At 36.6% G+C, this 16687-nt stretch overlaps 1 protein-coding gene across 2 annotated transcripts in view; it reads right to left on the bottom strand.

The window, feature by feature from the left end:
- Window positions 1-8771: 8771 nt before the first annotated feature.
- The window catches only part of LOC576509 (netrin-1), a 33031-nt gene continuing 25115 nt past the window's right edge, over window positions 8772-16687 (bottom strand). For both annotated transcript variants that reach the window (XM_030984342.1, XM_030984343.1), the window contains 2 exons: window positions 15336-15410; window positions 8772-12135 (listed from right to left, as the gene is read on the bottom strand). In XM_030984342.1, coding sequence (XP_030840202.1) covers window positions 11813-12135; window positions 15336-15410 — 398 coding nt within the window. In that variant the 3' untranslated portion in view covers window positions 8772-11812. The remainder of the gene's footprint in view (window positions 12136-15335; window positions 15411-16687) is intronic.

Raw genomic sequence — 16687 nt, 5'->3', positions numbered from 1 at the left:
ATACAGTGCTTCAAGAATGATTGTCAATGGACTCATCATCAGAGACAAGTTGGTGATAGCTTGAAACTGCAGAGAATTCAAGGAGTGAAGCAAGAATAAAGGATAGGCAGTATCATTGTAGAGCAGTGGCCTCATTTTAAATGAAAAACTTATCCCAGTCCATGCAGTTTTTTGAGAAACTTGTGAAAACCCATACATTTTTCTGAGATTATTGGACCCAATTTCTTGAAGAAAATTAAAGAAATCTAGTTAGGAATGAGCAGGAGTGAAGAGTACAGTGATATACATGTGTATTGATTTAAAAAATGAAGAAAAACAAAATTCCAGTGAAAGATGGAAATATTCATGCAATCATGAAATCTATCCGACCTGTTGCACAAATAATTTACATGAAAAATGTACACATAAATTTGTAATGTTTCCTTTTAAAATAGTTAGTGTACACCCGTTCCTTTCAAAAATTACGGTCACAAACACAGAAAAACAAACTAACTTTGTGTCCTCCTCTAGGAGAAAGAAAAGAAAAGAAAAACTTTGAAATGTCAGTGAATCGATCAATCATCTCAGATGATCCCATTTATAATTAGAACTAAAGACAGGTGGGGATAAAAACCCTCTGTTCTCATTTGCCTCCAAGATGATGTTTATAATCCGGATCCTTGCTCTCATGAATATATATTGAAAATTAATTTGGAGAGTGGACACAATCCTCGCAATTCGGGTGCGTTTATCAACTCTTTTCTAGCCTATAATCAGCGTTTTCAAACGTGTTTCAGGCAAATTTACATGTTGATGAACGCAAGCATGTTTTCATACGTCTTTAGATATGTTATATTTAAAAAAAATGTGCGTTTGGAATGTGACATAGAGCCAGAATCACGTTTCTGAGAGATGATAAACGCAAAGCTGTTTTGAAATGCGTTTATATTTCTGACCTTCCCAGACATCCCGCAAATCTAGTTTGTATACTGTGTTTCGATATGTATGTATAGAAAGTTTTAGAAACGCTGTTTCTGAGTAGCAAAAGTTAATAAACACACCCAATTATTCATATCGAATGTGAGTTGTTCCACTTGTCTTTGAACTTGTTTTGATGAAAAAGTTTGCTGCTTTGAAGTTGAGAGAGGGCACTGACTTTTAACCCTTTATCTGCTTTGGTTGACATTTGGGACATGCAGTGGATTGCTGTAATCAACTTTTGTCACACCTACTTATCTTATGTTGATCCCTGAAGTTAAAATGTTGTGTTCCGACTCTTCGGAGGCTCCTACAGCACGATGGAATTTGCCGAGAAGCGTTGGGTTTTGGTGTAGCAGGTCATAAATATTGTTACGTAGTCCTATGTATTCAAGCTGCAAAAATCATTCTTTGAAATGAAATTATCCTGTAAAAATCTCACCCTGTAGGTATTTCATAGTATTCATACTTTGCTTATGGGGACATGTAATGGGACATTTATATCAGTCTTTGTTGAATATGAATTGTTTCTAATGATTTATCTTTATAAATTATTTATTCAATATCTCTTCTGAATATTTAAAGTTATATTTTTGTCTATAGTGCAATCTTAACCGATCAGTCCATGTCTGTAGGATGTTTGATATTGAATCAGATACACAGTTTGAAAATTGCTAAGTTAGAAAATAGATTATAAGCTTAAGGTTATAGGTATGTACATGTATTATAAAGTGATAATGATAATAAAATAGTAATAAAGAAAGTAATAGTCAAGACATATGTATTTTCACATTAACAAAGACAGTTAACTTCTTATTGTTGCTCACGTTGCCTTTTATTTGCTATGATTCGTAACTTGTAAATAAAACTTTGATTCCTTTATTTTGCACATTTATATCACATGTATATTTGGATTTATTTGAATAAAATGATTAATATTCATTTATAGTAAAATAAACTCTACTATAGTATTTGTTTGAATGTGAGAGTGTTCCACAAATTACTTTTTAAACTTTACTCCAAAGCAATGCTTATGATAGTTTGTATGGTATCCAAAAGGGTTGATGTGATTTTAAATAATATGTCTGTTGTTTTTGTTTATTTCATCTAACAAGTAAATGTTTAATCATTATTAATAGAATCCATTGATTACTCGAATACAATGCCCCCTTCTGAAGTAAAAGTAAAATCGAATATTGAGATATTGGTTCTTAATTGAAGGGGAAAAAAATACTGCTGGTCGTTTCTTCTTAAAGAAATACAACAACTGTAATGCGATTCATAAGAAAATTTGAAAACAAAAGTGAAAGGAAAAAGATGATGAAGAAAAGGTTAAAGAAAACATAAAATGTTGAGAAATAGAAGGAAGGGGAAACAAAAACCCAGCAAAACAAACACAAATCGCTCGCCATTACAGATGTGTGTGAGGAAAAAAAACATGTAAAGCCGGTAGGCATACAGTAGCAATGATAACCATCTTCAACGAATCCTTTCATCCTTTCACTATAACTCCTATTTCCTGGTTCCTCTTTGCGGGACCTTGAACCCAAATGAGAAATATTACACACTGATGATAATTTGTTGCAATCTGTGATAATTTGTTTGCGAGCAGCGGACGAGTAATTGCTATCGTAACCAGTTCATGTTCATTATGCGTAATATCCGTACTGACCAGACGACATTCGTTAATTTCTTGTCAAGTTTTCCCGCCAAATCCTCACTGACGCCAAAGCTGACGCGTGTGACAACGGTTTGATGGCGAAATGGTGAAAAAAAAATCACTTTGAAAATGCATGTATATGTATGAAAATATATTTTTGATGTGGAAATTATAGTCATATGCTAGCAAAACCGGAAATATCGTATAGAAATGGATGATTAAATTTGTGTTTTCTCGTCCAACTTTATGATTCTGGATGTTTGGTTCTGAAGGAATTCGGTATTAACTTGGGGGAAAAGAGCAAGATTGTGAAGATAATGCCTATTGAAAGTGATGTCCTTTACCTGAGCTAATGAAAGTTGACGTGAGAAATATCGGTTCTGGTTCTATATACTGGCAGCTTAGAACTAATAATTGATTTATTAATTACTGTTTAATTCACACCAAAAAAAACACGGTATTTCAGCAGTGGAGATTGGTTACAAATATTCCTATAACATCTTTTTATACGATCAAAGAGTTTTGGATGAATTCAATATTTTTACCAACACTTTGTAATACCTTTAATTTATTTTTCTATGCAGAACTCGCTTCTTTGGTGTAAGGTGCTGTCATTGATTTTCTGTCGCCTGATTTTGTTTCTTCCCTCGTTCCAGTGTTGACATTTGTTCATTATTCAAGAGAATGTGTATAAACATTATGGGCTTTATTCATTATCTCGCAATGTTTCCCTGTTAGCGTTTTCTTGGCCCGATTCTCTGCTTTCTTTATGTACATGTACGTGTATATCTCCTGTCCGAATTCATATTCCACCTCCAACCACTCGCCCTCATTCTTCCTCTTTTTTTCTCTTTTTCCCCTCGTCTCTTTCTATATGGAGAACAAAAATAAGGGGGGGGGGTAAAGAAGAGTTAACGAAACGAAAAGAGAATAAGGGGAAAGGGAAGATGTAATGCATTCGAAGAGAGCGTATAGTAAGGAAATGAGTAGGAGAGGAAGAGGGGTGAGGGTAGAAGAAAGAAGAAAATAGGACAATGGAGACGAAGAAAGGGAAGAGGAAAAGTAAAAGGAGAAGGAAGAGAAGAAGAAAGACAAGGAGAAGCAGAAAAAAGGAGAGAAAGAAGAATAAAAAGGAAACACGAAAGAAAAATGAATAAAAAACAAGAAGACGAAGAAGAAGAACCACAAGAAGAACAACAAAAACAAGAAGAAGAAGAAGGGAAAGAGAGAACCGGTGACACCTTAAGATTTGAAGGTCAATCTTTAGAAGTCCAGTGATTACCCCTCACACTCCTCAAGGAGCCAACGTTTAGTCCGACTTCCTCAATAGGGATAATGTTATTGAGGGGTCGGACCTTTGATCGTTCGTATGAATTGAAATTCCAGAATAAATCCAGGCACTAAATATAGATAAGTGTATTTTCCGGACGTTAAAATTAGTTTGAAGTACATGTAGTACAACATAGTACGTGTACCTATTATAAAAATCCTCGTCTTAAAACATTCAGTTGACCATGTTTGAAATATTTGGCTCTTGAATAAATTGACTTTATGACTAAAAAACAACAACAGAAACAGGTCTTTGGACTTCGTTTCATCGTTTCCATATCAAAATTTTGGAGTTTCATTTTTGGCAGATATTGCAAAGCAAACAAATTGAAAAGGGTTTGATGACATTATATTCTCCAAAAAGTTTATCAGAAACTTTAAAAATGTTACTGTAAAAGTATTGCTTAGATACGCGGGCATATACCTCCTCATTCCTAACTCCGCTCCAAGAAGGAAACTCGGCAAGAAATTTGAGTCCCTTCGCCATGTTAGCACACCACCTCTGCGACGAATATTAAGAGTTGTCCCTTTTCATCTCCACAATAACATCTCGAAAATTAATGAAACTAATTTAAAACATCTTCCAAACACAACTTACTTGGAAAGTTTTGGAAACTACACAGTCGTATACTCATTTGGGCTTATACGACATTACGCCTACGATGTCTCCGGTACTGATAACATACAAACCGCGGAAGCCATCCCTTCCCAATACTAAGATTTCGGCAATTAGAGGATTAAGTAGAACAGTCGTGGAGCTTCCGATAAACCCGACTGAAGTGAGATGATATTCGATAGGCATGAGAAATCTGAAATCTTCCAGGCTACCGAGATTCCGCAAGACGACGAGGGTAATACCAGGTTTCCGTTTTTGCCAAACACGTTTTTATCCGCGTTTTGGAGCTACTTAACCCCCGGACCTCTTTCTTAAAGGGTTGTCGAGACCCAGTCCGTAAGCGGAACGGTGCGACAACCTCGTAAGGCCACGATTATGGCGTTTAGGAGACACTCTAGAGTTTATGTTAGTAAGCAAAATACTAACATTTTTATCTGAGAATACAAATGGGATACAAGTATTGCCGGTGCTCTGGTAGCAGTGGACTTATAGAGAGGCTTATGCCTATGTTGTGTCGAAAGAAATTGGGACTTTATATTGGCCATTGTTGGCGTCACTGCAATTTTGTTGGCGATCCATAGGCTTCCTAACTGTCGTCGGCAAGTGTGAATTGCACCTTTTTGAATGCTTTGTATCATCCGAGTACCTTTTATTTGCTTGTTGCTAATTTCTCTTCAAGAATTCTTCAAGGAGCCCCGCCCCTCCCCCACACACACACTTATTCAAATGTTCTAGCGCCATCATCATTTTTCCGAAAAACGACGCTGATCATCATGATGACGACGAAGGCACTTTTTTGACAGAAAGTTAGAGAGAGTGACAGAGAGAGAGAGAGAGAGAGATAGAAAATGAAGAGCAAGGGAGGGAAGGGATGGGAGAGAGAAAGAGAGGAGAGAGAGAGAGAGAGAGAGAGAGAGAGAGAGAGAGAGAGAGAGAGAGCGAGAGAAGGTGAAAAAGGAGGCAGAGGTGACAACAGACATACATAATTATACAGAGTATAAGTAAGAACGACGGACATAGCTATTCCAGGTGGGATGTTGCACTTTTAGGCTATAGTTGCTTAACATTTATTTACTTTGGTCATAATTTTTTTTGGTAGTTATTGGGTTTGTCGACTGTACATTGTCATGTAAAACATATAGATAAGAATGCTTGTGATTTGTGATAAGAAAGGCGTCATTCTTGATTCTTCTCCAGTGTTTCAGCTTTCACACTGATGAATGTATTGAACGAGTATTATGTTTATCGTTGTCACGTTGCTTTAATAATGCTCTGTCGGTTTGTGTGGAAAACCCTGAGACATTAAGTGAATTTTTGAACTCGGTCCTCTTTACAAACACTTCCCGACGTATCCAAACAAATCTTAGGACAAGAATACCAGTCCCATCATTCGTTTCAAATATATTCATGAGGAAAAAATATAAGCTACATCAAATCCGGAAGAATATCCCGCTAGCCATTAAACCCAAAGCTTGTGATTAGGCTAATGGAAATACGTCTTCTTGAAATGAAGCCCCCGTCCAAATGACAGCTTGATGAATCTAGGATTACCTTTCTTTTTCCAGGTAAACCCTCTTTTTCTTATTTCTAGCCAGGTCTGCAAGCGAAAAAAAAGAAGGTTACCCTTTAAAAAGTATCCGTTCGTTTGGGCTCGAGTTTCGTCTGATTATCCTCGGAGTAGTTGGAAGATAGATTGGGGAAAAGGTTAAAACGCGTCAAGATTATCTTTCTCTCTCTCTCTCTCTCTCTCTCTCTCTCCTTCTCTCTCTTTATCTCTCTCTCTCTCTCTCTCTCTCTCTCTCTCACACACACACACACACACACACTTTCTCCTCCCTATCCCTCTCTCTCCCGCTTACACGCACACACACGCACGCACTCATGTACATAATGCACGCACGCACACCTCTCAAACTTTCTCTCTCTCTCTCTCTCTAACTCTATCCCACCCTTCCCCTCTCTCTCTCCCCCTCTATCCCACCTCTTTGGAGGATAGAAGGGAGATATGGGTATTTCATATCGCTTGTTAATACGCATGTCGTGCTGGAATGCTTGCATCTGGTTCTTGTTACGTGAGTGTATGATTCTGACAGTTGTACCTATTTTGCCCCAGACTAGATTCACGTAATTTTTGTGAAAGAGTTTCGGCTCTACAAGTCCACAAAAAAAAGGACTAGCTTTTTCAGAGGCGTCAGTCCATTCTCAAGGGGATCATCGGGGGGGGGGGGGGGGGCGCATAAAGTCCAATTACGCCTCACAACAGGGCTGCCCCCTCCATCGGATTGGTGCCCATGGTCTGTGCCATTGAATTGACATTATACAAATAGGAATAGTAGAAAAATTGAAAGATTTTCAATCTTATCAGTACTTTTGTGGCATTCTGTAAACTATTCATTCGTCTAAAGAATACAAGAAAACAGAACTGACCGTCGGAATTCGCTACTAAAACGAACAGAAATTGGAGAAAACTTAGGAGAGAGAGAGAGAGAGAGAGAGAGAGAGAGAGTGGGGGGGGGGGGGTGACAATAATATTGGAAGGGTTTTATGAAATATGCAGAGAGAATGAGAGTGAGTGAGAGAAAAGTGAGAACATGGAATAAAGGGCTAATTTTATCAGAAGATTAATAGAAATGAAACCGTATAGTAGACCTAATTGTGCTCACGATTGTATATATTGTACGATGTATTATTTTGTTTTAAAAAAAAAGGATTACAAAATTTAAGAAGTAAAGAAAAATTAAGAATTGACCCCCCAAAATGACGGCGAATATTTTTCAATGTTGACAGTTAGAGTAGATCTAGAAATGAGGTGAATGATAATATTTTGTTGTTGAAAGGTGAATAAACTTGAAAAACAGGACAAAATTGAAGAAGAGACAGAAGATTAAAGAACGAAGATTGCACTTTCTTGAAGTCAAGATGACACGAAGTTAACCTCGTCTCCGGGGGAATGAGTGTTCGACACATCGCGATCTCGGCCAGCAATCTGGGCACTAGGCTGTTACATCCCATTTCCTGACATCGATCAGATACACGGCAACAGATATATTTCCATGGGGGTGATGTTGAACCATGGGCTTTAAGAGCTATCACAACAAGAGGCTCATTTCCCAGAAAATTAACCCGCCCATACATTCATGTCAACGCGGGGCTGTGTCGGATAATTGGATAATTCGCTGAATTGTCATCATCCTTAATGTGCCCCCTCACCCGAGTGGCGTAGCGCGGTCTCCATAGGTTAAAGGGAGCCGGTATTAACGGGGGCACCGGTCCTGCTAGTTTGAAAGAGTATTTTAATTAACAAGGTAATTGATTAAGGGGGTGTCTTGATGAGAGTCGTATCATATTCTTTTAAATTTCCCCTGTGAACACTGCCCCCCCTTCCTTCGCCACCCTTCCCCCTTTTCGCCATTCGATTCGGGGAAGGGGGAGGGGGCACGAGCATCACATGCCCCCATAACTACGCCACCATGTGCCACTATAATAAAGAGTGGATGACCCCAAAAGGGATAACATTCTGGGTGGTAAAATGAGTAAATTCGATAATTTGTTTTGCGATTCAAATCAGTCAAATGAATATTTATTATATCCGATTTTGATGCTTTATAAGTAGATTATCAAATCCAACAGTTACTCATAAGGAGTTCGTGGTAGGAAATTAGTTTCCCTTGATATTTTGTATCACTCAGCAGTTTACGGTATATTATCTTTTTCTTGTTTATTTGCTCATATTCCTGAATTATGTTATACATTATTGATACCCTTACCAAATTTTGCGATAGTTTATGCATGTTAAAAATTTGATTTGTCCCCGTTTATGTTTCTTGAGACTATGGCATATTAAATTCACCTTTCATTCTTGAGTTACGAATAACGAAAACAAATAAAAAATCAAAATAAAATCAAAATAAAATAAAATTTACAAGGGGTATGAATATTCTAGGTGTTAACTGTAAGTTCTCTTTGTCTGAAAATGGAATGAATAATAGGCCTTTATGGAGAATCACGTGGATTTATTTTCTCGAGATATTCGGCACACTCTATGATGACCCAGAATATGAATATGAATATGAATGTTAGCGAGCTTGGTAGCTGGGCGAGTTAGTATAGGTACTCAAAGCTGCTCTCTAAAACTAGTTATTTCATAGGTAGAAATTGTGAGTAGAATGACACATGACTGAATGCAAATGAGGAACGCTTACAAACAGATTTCTTTTTTATACAAAAGATGTCAATTTTTTATATATATTACACAAGACATTGATAGTCATCACAAATTTAGTGCAAATTTGGCCACATTCTGTTTTTTTAATTTCACGAATACATGAATGCTTTCGGTTTCACATGGCAACGATCTCCAGCTATACAAATATATTCACCTCACTGGCGACAGCATGATAGTATGATTTAAAGCTTTGTGACGTAATCAATAAATTTACGATATTTACCCCCAAATACTGCCATATACATAATGGTATACCCCCATGTAGGTCAACCGTGTTTTCCTTTGAAGCTTGAGTAACGCCTTTTTTCTGCACCTTGTAATTTCATCACATTCATAATTAAGTCACGTTTAAATGGTTGGCGCAATGCTTTTTCTTGATTTGGAAACCATAATACCCGTTGCGCCCGATGTGTCATTTCAGTTGCGCCACTACTCGCGCTAATTAATCAAGCCTATAAAGCCAAAAAGTGCATAAGTCAACAATTCAATGCAATGTGTTTGCACTGTTCGTTTGCATTCACTCTTTGTATGATTCATCTCTCACGTTGAGCACATGGCACATCAAAGATCGCAGCAATCGCTGACGCAATACTACGTCAACAAATGACGCAGTACTACGCTAGCGAGTGACGCCTTGTGCACAACTGGTACATTATTTCCATTTCTTCTTGGTTACCCGTTTTTACTGTGATTACAATGATTCAAATGCATGTCGATATGACTACCCTAAATTTTGATTATTATCCAAAACTAATTGTTGTTTTTTGCAAGAAATTCTTTGCTTAATTCCGATGTCTAAAAACGACTTTTAGTCTTCTTATCCACAGACATATTTCATCACGTTCAGCGTTTAGTGGTCCTAAGCAAGATCTACTCTAAGTTATTCCAATAGGCTATGACTAGTTACATAAGCTTTAGGTTAAGTTTGATAGCATTAAACTTTGGCTTCCAATTCAATACTAAATATTCTAATCATTTGTGGGATATAATTGAAATGTGCATTTGATTGTAAGGGGTTTTCTAATTCAGTTGATATATTTGGTGCAAATATCTCTTTTCAATATCATACTGCTGTGCACATAATCATACGCCGTAAAAGTGTCGCCATTTTGTTATTTTATAGTAATTACTGTCAATATATAGCATCAATGTGAGTACAAGCACTTTATACAATTCATCATTTAGCCTCCTAATGTCATATCATTAAATAAAATATTTACATATACCATAGAGAATACATCATTATTCGTTTAGCAATTAGAATACAATAAAAAGAGAGACATTTCCCTCAAAAATATCATTATTTAAAGCAAAACACAAACTATATAGGTAATATCGATACCCTAAACACAAAGCGAGGCTGGAAATATAAAAATTCAGGTTGTTTGGGGAGAGAAAATAAAGTTGGGTGGGATTGTAGACTACTAACATTCAATAACAATTCAAATAGTATAGAAAGAAATTTACATCAATAAAGGTACCATTTAATTCAACAACTGTTGAAAACTGTTTAAAATACAATAATTATGGAAAAAATAAATGATATTTTTCGATAACGGTTTATTCGTGTATATTCGTTTACCAACGCACATATGGATAAATTACGCTTAAGAAACATTTAAATAACAAAAATAGTCTTTTTCTCTTGAAATAATCACTGAACGTAAAAAAGAGCGTTTTACTAAGATGACTATAGATAGGCCTATCAAACATCATGACGTTGTTAGCATCCACAAGAAAAGATACCTATTTGTTTATGTACATTGTGAAATATAAATAACAACAGAAGACGGATAATACACAATAATATGGCACGAAATATTCAGCCTTAGATCACGTGACTACATTTACATCTTGATGGGACTTCATACAGCGAATCGGTACGAAATGGTGCCCAACCCCTTCTCATCGGTTTGCTGACAAGCGTTAACCACATACACATGCACGCAGTGTCTCTTCGTCTGTGGCTATCCACCACTCTTCACGACCGTAAAGTGGCGCCAAATCTCTAAAGACATGGCAACAGCACGGCATATTCTGAATCGTGTTTTTTAATTTGGAAATTGATCTGGCAATGATGTTGTAAAGAAACGTAAAAGTCAAGCTCCGAGTGTGAGAACCAGGCATGATTGTAGTAATTTTCAGATAATCAAAATGACTTAGGTGTTATAATTCCTGGAAATAGTTTCTTGGCAATTCGAATCATTTACATCCATCAAGTTAACACTAACCAAACACAGTATCTGAATCGTTACCATTCATTAGAACACGTGCTTTTCTTAAACTGGCACCAACATATATGATACATCTTCAGACATTCATCGTAAATTGAGAGAATTAAATAAATTAACACCTTCGATACCAAGAACCAACTACCTTTTGGTGTCCAATGTTGCCTTTTTCTTGGCACTAGCAAACACCAATGGAAGCTTTTTTCATGCCGAAAATACAATGCCCATAAAACATTGACACCAATGACGAGTGAGATATACATGTAGGGCAGTTTTAAATAAGTGCAGTGGGATGTCAGCGAAATCTCATCAAATATCCAAACACCAACAACTTTCACTTTTGATCAATAACATGTAGTAATTTAACTGATTACAAACACTTTGGCTTTGATATGTCCCGATCGAAAATATATGTTACGCAAGTCATGATAAGTGATTCATCTCCGTCACATAACCCCTTTAATCTTTCTTTCTCAGATGTGTGTTCAATTTGCTGATGGCTTGTCGGGCTTTAAAAGAACAGCCACGATCGTAGACCCTGTCCTTTGATGATCATTTATCGGCTGAATCTGTCCGAAACTCCAATAGTCACTCGGATCGAGCCCCGAATCACCACATCTCCATTCGGTCTTCATGTCCATCACGGCTCATAAAATCAAGTACCGTTTCAATGACGTCATCCGTTCCGTTTTCCTCTTGGATTGAATTATAGACAACATTAAAAACCAGTTGTGGTTTGAGTCTCAGTCTGTCGCATCCTCATCTTTTAAAAGAGTACAACACCCATGCCTGACCTAGCACTCATCCCGTCTCTGTTCCCGTTGGAATTTCCGCATCCTCATATCCCACTCGTCCCTCCATTTTAGGACGATGCTCTTGTTGTCGACGACGATGCCGTCCCGTTTCGACGACGAGTCGTCCTCGTCCCCGAGGATCAGGTAGCGATGTCGGAGCCGTATCTTGGGGCATTTGCAGGTCAGGTCCCGCTGCCGGACGTAGAGGAAGGTGTTTCCCCGTCGGATGCGTTGCTCGCCCCGCTTGTATACGGTGACGATGTTGACCGTAAATTTGACCCACTCGTCCTCCATCTCTCGCGATAACACGTGCGCGTGGAGAACTATAGAAGAAAAAAAATCATATTAAAAATGAGTGAGAACACGCCCATTATATGCCACATTCTTAATTCTAATATAATTCAGTTTGAAATGGAACAAGCAGATGGCGTTCCCACGTAGAATAGTCTGTGATAACACGTTTGCATGTAAAATTGACCGGTAGAAATGCAAATTAAAAGAACTCGCGATTGTGTAATATCAAGAGCTGCGATGTGTAATATGTAAGGCAGAAATATGAATTTCATGTCAAACGTTATTTGTTATTCAGGGATTACTTGAACATTTAGGCTGAATGTCTTCAAAGATATTATAAATCAAGCTCAATGCAAGCTCAGTTTTTCAATGTGAATTGGTGAGAATCAGGGAGCCGCTATGGAGATTATGAAAGCTGGAGAGTAAAGCTATATCGGTGGAAAAGACCCCATCAAAAGAATATTATTTCATATTTCATATTCATATTCAAATTTATTGTCCAATGATTGGAAATTTGTTTCATTTGCATGTCAGTACAAGATTACACATTATAAACATCAATAAGATACATATGGGTACAGAGTAGAACATTTAACTTGGACATAGGTAACAACAAATGCGATAGTTCAACATGCAGACTAAAATTCGATTCATAAATTCAGACTAAGTAGTTAAATTCAGTTTAAGTTCGGATTAAATTCATTCGCAATTCAGATTAAATACAATTAAAAATTTAGACCAATTCAATTCGTAATTCAGATCAAATCCATTTCAAATCCCGATCACATTCAATTCGTAATTCAAATTAAAATACAATTAACAAAATCAAATCACATTCAATTTATAATTCAAACTAAGTAATAAGATTAAATTCATAATTCGGGTTAAATTAAGTTCACAATTCAAATTCAATACAATTCACGATTCAGAACCATTCGGAATAAGAATGTAGAACCATTCGGAATAAGAATTTATTTGATTATAAACCTCAAACACAAAGAAAGTACCAGCAATATTTTAAATGTATTCATTTTCAATCGTTAAAAAAAAATGGAGCCTCGTCAATCACGATCTGCTTCTACGCTCTACTTATTCCCAATCCTAGTAGGTCAAATTTCTAAGAATGCGAAACCATTTTCAAATATCTCACTCTTGAAATCCTCAAATTTGAGACTATCATGGTCACAGCCAAGCACCCAGAAACCAAAGAAAAACAACATCCCGAGTGCCGAGAAGAAGATGATATTATTCACTGCCAGAGGCAATGTTTAAGGAATACAAATTATAAGCCTGGGTGAATAAGTAAATTTAAATTTGAACTTATATCGAAACCACACCGACTTTAAGAGTTCTTGAATTATGTGGGTGTGGATTATTTTTGTGTGTGGGTTCCAAAATAGTATATTTGTTCATCCCTTATTAAATCTTCTACCGAAGAAGTTTTTAGTTTCAAAGTGTAAGACTATATTCTTGATACAAAATGATTCTTTCTCTCCCTTCTCATTTTCTTAATTTTTGTAAATAGCCATTTCAATATAAGAAAACGGCATGTAATTTCCACCAAAATGTGGATGTTGTCGTAGAGCTTGAAATTCATCTCGTGTACAAGCAAAAATTTCGGTCAATATTCTTTAGTGGGGTCACTGACCTGACAACAAATAGAATGTAATATTTAAAGGAATTATTTAGAAATAAAAAAAGTTGGACAGGAAAGGAAAACAAAATGTGCAAAAGGAAAGTACATACATTTTTTATGATAAATGTTTGAAATTATTTTGAAGATGGAAAAACACTAAACAAAAACCACCATAAAAATAATAAATGAAATCGAAATTTCGATTTGATAAATTGAACAAACAAGAAGATAAAATACTTTAGAGAGCAACAAATGAATAAAAAATATAATTATGTCATTAGGGACTTTTGCAAAGAAAACAAAACAAAAGGTACTAGAAAAAGAGAGGACAAAATATAAAACGGACCAGCCAACACAAAATCTTATAAGAAAAGGCGAATTGAAGAAGGCTTTGGGGTGGGGTGGGATGAGGGGTGGGGTAGCGAGAGGGGTTTAATATGAGAGATACTACACCGTAGTAGCGGTCGGGAGGGGGGGGGGGGGGGGAAGCACAATGGCGGAATTAGTGGCACTACATACAAAACTCCCACCACTCGCTGAAATAGTTTCTGAAAAGAAAGCTGTCTGATTTGAGAATTGTTACTCGATATTCTCGAGGGTTAGGCCCAGGCTATCACAACAGAAGGGAAATATTTGATACCGTTCTCATTCAGCTGTCACTCCCCATATTCCCTTCCAAGCATGAAGTCTCCCATGCCCACAGAATCTCTGACAAAATAGAGTCATTCAGCGCAAGCGAAACTCGCTCAAATGCTTTGGTCCGTATTCGTTTAAGTATATAAGAATGATGGTTCGATGAATGGGCGGAGTTCAAATAAAATAATTGATTTTGTTTTGTTTTTAATATGAACGATTGACAAAATATGTCTAAATAATGTCGTAACATTAATGTACGCCCCAAAATATGATGCCTCAATTTCTCTTTCCCTTGACGTGCTCCGAGTATTTCTTTATTTGTAAAATAGAAAAAATGTCCATACTTCTGTTACGTCAGTAATGATGACGATAACCCCTAGCAAAATCTCCATCCCAATGATTACGTTGAGATGGCAAAGTTATGTCGCTACTATCCCAGATGTTTTTAGTCTCTGAATTGTTTTTAGCTGTGGAAAGTTTTTCATAAGAATACTATTCGTATTGGCCCGTCAGAAAGGGGAAGGATAGTTGGGTGTGATTTTTCTTTTGGTTGCTTATATTTGTTTGGTGATTTGGTGATTAAAACAGAGACCCTTTCCCCAAAATAGCTTCTCACTGGCATGCTCTGAATTATCAAATAAAATAGAAATTATTAGAAATTTACTCTATCTTTAGCATGATAGATTGCAAAACCATCACACATTCTTACTCTTTTGTCTAGCGTGTATAGGTCTATATGACGCCGCCACCCTTCTTTCTACAAGTTCAAAGTTTGGCGTTGCCATGGCAACTCGTGACATCTTTGGAGTGTGTCATATCACCTCAAATCGGATGCAAATTATAGGAGTTTTCCGCAGGGCAAAGTCATCTTGTACCCAATTGATCTCTAGGCATCAAATTGTATTACCTATTTAAGGGTACTAGGCCTATATCATTATGAAGTATTATTACACTCACCGTAATCTTTTTTGCAGTATTTGTTTTGACTAATTTTTCTCGTTGAACCCGCGCAATTTCTTGGACAGTCGCCATCTGAGGGAAGAAAAATGAGAGCAATGAATTACAATGATGTCAGAAGTGATGATACGTGTATAGGCATATTAATATTTAGTTTCTCAATATAATAAATTACACATTTTAAATTCATTCACACTCATATTTTAGAATCAATGGATGTATTTACACAAAATGTACAATTCAAACTTTTAGGATAAAACATCCAATAACATTTGAAAAACATATCCAGGGTAGAATCAAGTTTAGCAAGTTAAATATCAAGGTATAAAGAATACGACATATATATATATGGGATAGGGTGTCCTTTTTTTAATTTGCCTGATGCGAACAACAATGTGGACCTTTTTAATATTTCTTATTGATGATTCACGTAGCCTGCTTGTTTAAACTCATGATTATCGTTTTGAACAAGATTATTTGCTAAAACTAAATGTTGTATTCGGCCTTAATCAATAATTTAATTCCGTAAACTGCAGCTATTATGACATTACAACAATTATCTCAGTCTCTAGACTGAAATTCCATCATCAGGCACACCTTATATTTCATCGTGAGACCGGTCGAAGGGACACTGAACAATAAATGACCAATTTTCAACTGCATAAAATTAAAACGGTGTCGATCATTTTACCAACAGTACCTGTACTCCTGATAACTCTAGTTTCACTTTCATCAACGCTGATGATGATGACGATGATGATATTAATGTTTCGTTTTTACACGTTTAAAGCTAACATTCATAACTGACGGTGAATAATAAACCACGCCTTTGCGTGCCTCTTATACCAACCAAAGAATTTGAGGGACATTTTTTGATGAATGAAAAATTCAAACATTTGTCTAAGCGCGATTTGATCAGCAAGCACTCGAGTTGAATTGTAAGTCGGGAATGTCCTATAGACAAAAGTCTGTGGCCGTGACTGCACATCACAAACTGAACTTGGAATACAAATAATGGTATAACTGTTGGCGATGTAATTCTTGTCTCCGCGCTGAATATCTTATTTTTAGAAATGCGAAAGATAATCTTGACTTAAGATCAGAAGTGAATGAAGAGGTATGAGCGGCGATTTTCAAGGCTATTAAAGGGAAAGATAGAGTAAGAGAGGAAGAGAGAGAGAGAGAGAGAGAGAGAGAGAGAGAGAGAGAGATCCCAACGTAATTGCTATGCATAATTATGACGAAGAAAGTTGGTGATAGTATCAGAGACATAAAGACAATAAGTAAGAGAGAAGGGGGAAAAGAAAAAAAAAGAAGAGAATGAAACAATGAGGGATAGATAGATAAAATAT

Source organism: Strongylocentrotus purpuratus, unplaced genomic scaffold (assembly GCF_000002235.5).
Source record: "Strongylocentrotus purpuratus isolate Spur 01 unplaced genomic scaffold, Spur_5.0 spur5_scaffold_14, whole genome shotgun sequence".
Classification (NCBI taxonomy): domain Eukaryota; kingdom Metazoa; phylum Echinodermata; class Echinoidea; order Camarodonta; family Strongylocentrotidae; genus Strongylocentrotus; species Strongylocentrotus purpuratus.
The sequence above is the reverse complement of the archived record's forward strand: the minus strand, read 5'-3'. Positions and strand labels throughout refer to the sequence as shown.